The sequence below is a fragment of the Eurytemora carolleeae genome, unplaced genomic scaffold, assembly GCF_000591075.1.
Source record: "Eurytemora carolleeae unplaced genomic scaffold, Eaff_2.0 scaffold2267, whole genome shotgun sequence".
Taxonomy (NCBI): domain Eukaryota; kingdom Metazoa; phylum Arthropoda; class Copepoda; order Calanoida; family Temoridae; genus Eurytemora; species Eurytemora carolleeae.
The window spans coordinates 270-6,820 of record NW_019398882.1 but is presented as its reverse complement, the minus strand read 5'-3'; the positions used below and the strand labels follow the sequence as shown (position 1 = coordinate 6,820).

Genomic DNA, 6,551 nt, shown 5'->3' with positions numbered 1-6,551 from the left:
AATGATGAGTGGGAAAGCCTTGAAATTAAAGGTTGAGCAAGTTGAACCAAATCTAAGGCTGAGCAGATGAAAGCCTGAAGTGAATCAGGTCAGTCTAAGATTGAGCGGAATTCACTTATTGTCTAAGGTTAAGTGGGTTAACCTCAATGTCTAAGGTTAAATTGTTGACCCCAAACTCTAAGGATGAACAAGTTGACCCCAGAGGAGGTTTAACAGGTTGATTCCAAGCTCAAAGATTGAACAGGTCGACCATTAAGAATAAAGTTGAACAGGTTGACCCCTGAGGAGGTTGAACAGGTTGACTCCAAACTCTAATGTTGAACAGGTTGACCCCGAAGGATAAGGTCAGATAATGCATTCTCTCTTTCCTCACTCTCTACCAGATAGAACATACTCTCTTTTGCAACCTGAACATTACATTCCTTGTCAATTAGTCAAGTAATATTTCAATTCATCTAATCAATCAATCAAATAATCAAGGAATGTTTCTGAATCATCTATTCAATCAATCAATCAATCATCAAGTAGTTCTAAAATTCATATTTGCAATCAATAACTCAATTACCGAGTAATTCAACAATTTATATAGTAAATCAATCAATTAATCATTAAGTAGTATTACAATTCATCGTTTCAATCAATCAATTGTCAAGAAATATTACAATTCATCTTGTCAATCAATCATCAAGAAATATTACAATTCATTTTGTCAATTAAACCATCAAACAATCATTAAGCAATATTACTATTCATGTATTAACGTAACAAATCATCTAGTTGATTAACAAATCATCTAGTTTATTAACAAGTCATGTAGTTGATTGTTTAACAAATCATCTAGTCAATTAGCATAGTATCAAGCCAATCAATCAATAACCTCTTTGATCAATCAATAATCAATGCAATAAACGATCTTGACCAGAAAAGGTCTTAGCCAAACACAACGTATCCCAAAAAATTTGGCGCATTTATTGTGCATGAGAATTTAGGTTTATCTAAGACTCTCTACATAAAGATGCTGCATCGGAAAATCTAAGCAAATTCCATGCACTTTGTTTGGTCTAATAAAGATTGAAACAAATGTTGTCTTCTCTAATGAAAAAGGCATTTAATGATTCATACTTTTTAAACCAAATCTCCACAAATCAATTGACGAGTTAACGGATTATAAATGCATAAATTTATGCAAAATTATTTCTTTACTTATGATGAAACAAAAAACGATATTACTTAAATTTGTAACGCTTTCTATTGGATATATTTGGTATCCTGCCCCTTTCACTGCCTAAAATGACACTTTGTAGCACTTGAAAAAACAGATTTGACTACATCTGAAAAGTGTCATTACAAATTATTGGCTATTTTTCATACAAAATAGATGCATAACATTTTCACAAATTTAGGTTTATTTCAACAGAAGATCCTTTTATCCAACAAATTAAATCACTGTTTTTCACTTTAAGCACAAAAAATTCACAACTGTGTTAAATGATTGTGATTTTAATGTTGATTGATGGACATAAACCAACAAAAAAGCAAAATTCCAGCATAATTCTGAGCAACACAAATACCACATGTATGACATCATCCCATGTTCCTGTTAGCATTTATGTTCCAAGAAGGATGCAAATGCAAGAATGAGAGAAATTAGTTCATTGCAAGTACTTGCTAAATAAATTTTCCTTCTGTGGCCAATTTATAAAATCATGATTAGTGTGTGGGTTGTGCCTGGTCCAAATTTCCAGCATGTACATAAAAGTAAAAGTAAGCTGGTCAGCATATCCTGGGGAACGATTGTTCATTCAGGGGAACGAACAATTTCAAAAAAGTAGGAACACGTCCAGCCCCAAGGGCTGGCCATTGTTTCTGGGGAATGATTATTCTTTCACTAGGACTGAATGGAACAACCAATTTTAAAAAAATAGAAACATGTCCAGCCCTCAGGGCTGGGCATTGTTCCTGGGTAATGATTGTTCTTTCATGGGAACAAATGGTTCACCGAAATAGGGTCAAACGACCTAGTCAAACCACCTTGGGTCAAACAACCTAGGGTCAAACGACATAGGGTCAAAGGACAAATGTTCAAAAATGCGACAAAGGGTAAAAGGACATAAGTGTCAAAATGGAAAAAAATATTTTATGTATTATTTCAGGTTAGGTTTAGAGAATTTACTGGCCAAGTGCTGCAACTAGGATAGGCCAGTGGGCCGAGCGCTGTTGCTAGTAGTTAAAATGAACATAAAACATAACATAAAAATATGTATTATTTCAGGATTAGGTTAGGTTAAGACAATTTCTAATCCAAGTGCTGCAGCTAGGACAGGCTAGGGGGCTGAGTGAGTGCTGGGACTACTAGTTCTAATGAACATAGAAATAGTTCAAATTAACCAAAAATAGTCTAAATAAAATTTGCCTGATTGTCGCAATTTATGAACCTTTGTCGTTTTACGGTTTGTTGAGTTTTTAAACGTTTGTTATTTAACCCTAGGAAGTTTGACCCTATGTCGGTGAATTGAACAAATGGAACAAAATGAAACGAATGGTTTTTAAAAAGTAGGAACACTGCCCAGTCCTAAGCAAATATACTTCTTTGTTACGATTGAATAACACCTTGATAATACCTGAAATATATTCTTGCCAACAAGACCTCCAGCTTCATCTAGACAAAGAAGACCAACCCCTCCAGCCGCGCCAGTCTATATGTTAAAGTTGTAAATGTTTCAAAAAATTCCAAATATCTGTAATTTATGTCATTGTCAAAAATATACTACTTAAACAATCATGTAATTTTTCTTACTTTTTTGGCAGGCTGTTTGTTTAGACATTGTCTTTAAATAGGTATGAAGTTTAAAATAATTTTTTTAACAAACTGTAAAACAGCATCAATATTTTGGTGATATAATAGATACTCAAGTGGATAAATGATATATCTTTTAATTAATACAAAGGTGTTATTAAAATTTTTAAACTTTTCTAACCTGTGATTCTTGTGACCCACCACTTAAGACATTGTTAACAATGCTGGGTTTAGTTCCAGATCCCTCCACCAGGAGGCAGCACAGGAGCATATTATCCATAATATTACTCCTGGACAAAACCGGATTTAAAGTTTTGAGCTGTTTAAATAAAAACCCTTTTTTAAATGGAGGGACCAGCTGGGTAACAGTATTATAGAGAAAAGTTTTAGGATTCATTTGATGAGATGTTTTGTCAGTATACAAGAGGTTAAATTTGTTTGTAAAATGTCATCAGAAAAGAAAGGGAAGGTTTTCAGAAGAAACTTTTTTTTAATAACCTGAATAAAAAATTTGTCAAAAATTCTACAGTAAACAAATTTGTTGTTTAAGAACATATTTCTCAATAGAATTTAGTTAATAAATCATTTCTTTATTATCATTGTATTGAATTTTATTTTTCTAATTTGTTTGCAGATTTTTTTTGAAATCTTCATAATATCGTCTTTTCAATAAAAGTTCCTGAAACCAAGAACTGAATAAGATTGACTGCTTATTTTTCAACATTAAGATGTTTGATACATTTTACTTCCGGGTTATTACAAATATGTACCATCCCTTCTGGTGAAATTTTACAACTGAATTTATGCTGTTACTTAGAAATTATACACCGTCAAAAAATGTTTAAAAAAAGTTTTCTTTTTCTTTTTTATACCTGATTATTGGTGTGGACTGGTCCAGTGCTTGAATACCAATATCACAAAGTTTTATCACATTGTCAGAGATTTGAACCTTACCCTTGCCCCTGGGCACCATTTATTCAAATATTAGAAAAACTGATCATTAATTCTATTATATCTACTAATTCAAACATCATTTTTACGTATAAATAACGTTTTATGGTTTGTTGGGTAAATTAGTAAAATTGAAGTAAAATTCCTGATAGATAATGCAACATGTTGACAATCCAATCCTTCAGAAGAACAAGCTTCTAAATCAAAAATGTTACCAAAAATTATGTTTTTTGTTTTTGGGGGTTTAATGAATTCATTAGTTCAGTGCTTGTTAGGAGTAACTTTAAGTGAACCTTCATTTTAAGATTCACAACAGATTCAGATTCAGATTCACAACAGTTCCCTTGGAACTTGGAACTTGTAATTGATCAATGATGTCCAACTTATGCTTGTAACACTTGTAACACTTGTAACACTTGTAACGTTTGTAACACTTGTAATGCTTGTAACGCTTGTAACGCTTGTAAAGCTTCTAATGTTTGTAAGGCTTGTAACACTTGTAACACTTGTAACGTCTGAAACGCGCTTGTAACGCTTGTATCAATTGTAACAATTGTAACGCTTGTAATACTTGTAATGCTTGTAACGCTTGTAACGCTTGTAACACTTGTAATGCTTGTAACGCTTGTAACCCTTTTAACGCTTGTAACACTTGTAAAGCTTGTAACGCTTGTAACATGTGTAATGCTTGCAACGCTTGGAACATTTGGAACGCTTGTAACGTTTGTAACGCTTGTAACGTTTGCAACACTTGTAACGTTTGTAACGCTTGTAACGTTTGTAACGCTTGTAACGCTTGTACAGAAACGCTTGTAATTGTTGATCCATTTGTTTTCAAGTACTTTCATATTTAAGAAATATTATTATTATTATCTAGTTTATAGAAGTGGTAGAAAATGAATATTTTCTTTCGAAATTCTTAAGCCCACTTTGACGTGAAATATTTGGTATCTACAGTGGTAGGCGATTATATCAATACAATGATGACGACTTTCGATTTTGATTTTTATTAATTGCAGTTAAACGGCATGGATACACATTAACATATAAGTCAAGAGAAGCTGTCAATTTAAAAAAGCTTCTCTTTGTTTACTTGTAAACTTGTAATTCGTAAAAAGCTTGTTAACAATCAAAACTTACATAAAAAGTCGTCTTCATTGAATCAATATAATGGCCTACCACTGTAAACAGTCGAAGGGTTGCAGGGTACAGTTTTAAATGGGTCACTTGAAATTATGCTTATATTCCCTCTAAGAAAAATTTTAAAGGGACCGTTCACTTATTTGGGTAATTCCGTAGTAAACTAATTAGCCTATTTATAGCTATTCATTGGTATTAGTCTTGCTTTTCAAAGATATCTATGACCGGAGAAAAAGCCGATTTATCGTTTAGAATTCCAGCGGAGAGGTACGATTAACTTTGCATAGACAATATTTGAACGTTTTTTTCAGTAACAACAGTCCAATAAAATCAATAATTATCATATTTTAATGAAATAATGTGTCAGACATTATAATAAAATATGAAATATAGCAAGAAATTTCGTGTTCCAGCATGATTTAACAATTTAACATGTTTATACAAAAACGACTTTCTCTCTCAGACAAACCAGTTCCTAGATTCTTCCAATAAGTCAGGGGGATTCCTAGGGAAGTAGAGAAAACGTATCAAACAGTCAAATGTTTAAAATAAGTAATATTTTGAAAATTGACAATTTAAAAAGAAAATTGAAAAGAATTAAAGATATCTACAATTAACTATTAGATACTACAAATTAATTTAATATTTGAACATTTTTTTTTAAATCCATGACTATGACAAAAGCATCAAATAGTGTAAATGCAAAGGTATCATACCTTTGCGCTGGAATTCTGAATGAACGGCTTTTTCTCAGGCCACCCACAGTTGTCTTTGAAAAGTAAGACTAATAATACCAATGAACAGCTAATAATAGACTGTTTAGTTTACCATGAAATTACCCAAATAAGTGAACGGTCTCTTTAAGGATGTCAGACCTAACAAAGAGATAAGAGATGGTAAAATATTTTCCTGCTGATCTGGTAACTGAACAGCATATAAACATATTCCTGAAAAAAAGTAAAATTTAGAGTAAAAAAATAATTTCCTCAATAAGTTATAATAGACTATAACTCCACTATATTGTACTGTACTGTACTGTACTGTACTGCACAGTCGTCGAAAGTCCCGTCACTATTAAAAAATGTAATTAATTCTGTATCTTTGCAACCTGATGGTGTAAACATTTGATCATATAAACATATTATTTGATCTAACAGAATTCATAGTTTAAAATACCTATGGTCCACTACATTGAATTGCAAAGATATAGGAATTTAAAAATTTGAGTTTGTTTCAAAGACTAAATTTCTTTGTAACATTAATGGACTTACCCTGAACAGTTTAGATCTGTTCTACAGGAAATAACAGCTTTGCCGACTCTAGAATAGAATAGAATATAATAGAATAGAATAGAATAGAATGGACCAGAATGGAATAGAATAGAATAGAATAGAATAGAATAGAATAGAATAGAATATAATAGAATAGAATAGAATAGAATGGAACAGAATGGAATAGAATAGAATAGAATAGAATATAATAGAATAGAATAGAATAGAATACATTAGAATAGAATAGAATAGAATAGAATAGAATAGAATAGAATAGAATAGAATGGAACAGAATGGAATAGAATTGGTTGAACAGGTTGACCATGAAGAATAAAATTGAACAGGTTGATCCCTGAGGAAGTTGAACAGGTTGACTCCAAACTCTATTGTTG

At 31.8% G+C, this 6,551-nt stretch overlaps 1 protein-coding gene across 1 annotated transcript; it reads right to left on the bottom strand.

Annotated features, from left to right (window-relative positions):
• Positions 1 to 2,546: 2,546 nt before the first annotated feature.
• Positions 2,547 to 6,215, bottom strand: LOC111717666 (uncharacterized). The gene is made up of 6 exons (XM_023493158.1): positions 6,160 to 6,215; positions 5,798 to 5,835; positions 3,894 to 3,945; positions 3,670 to 3,759; positions 2,979 to 3,087; positions 2,547 to 2,696 (listed from the first exon to the last, which is right to left on the bottom strand). Exons 2-6 carry the CDS (start codon positions 5,829 to 5,831, stop codon positions 2,547 to 2,549), a joined length of 435 nt encoding a protein of 144 aa, XP_023348926.1. The 5' UTR covers positions 5,832 to 5,835; positions 6,160 to 6,215.
• Between the last annotated feature and the right edge of the window lie 336 nt (positions 6,216 to 6,551).

Coding starts and splice junctions, on each gene's coding strand:
- LOC111717666 (XM_023493158.1), bottom strand. CDS start 5,831: ATGTTTATATGCTGTTCAGTTACCAGATCAGCAG. Junction 3,088..3,669: donor CAGTCCACACCAATAATCAG/GTATAAAAAAGA, acceptor GGTTTTGTCCAG/GAGTAATATTATGGATAATA. Junction 2,697..2,978: donor GTGGGTCACAAGAATCACAG/GTTAGAAAAGTT, acceptor TTTAACATATAG/ACTGGCGCGGCTGGAGGGGT.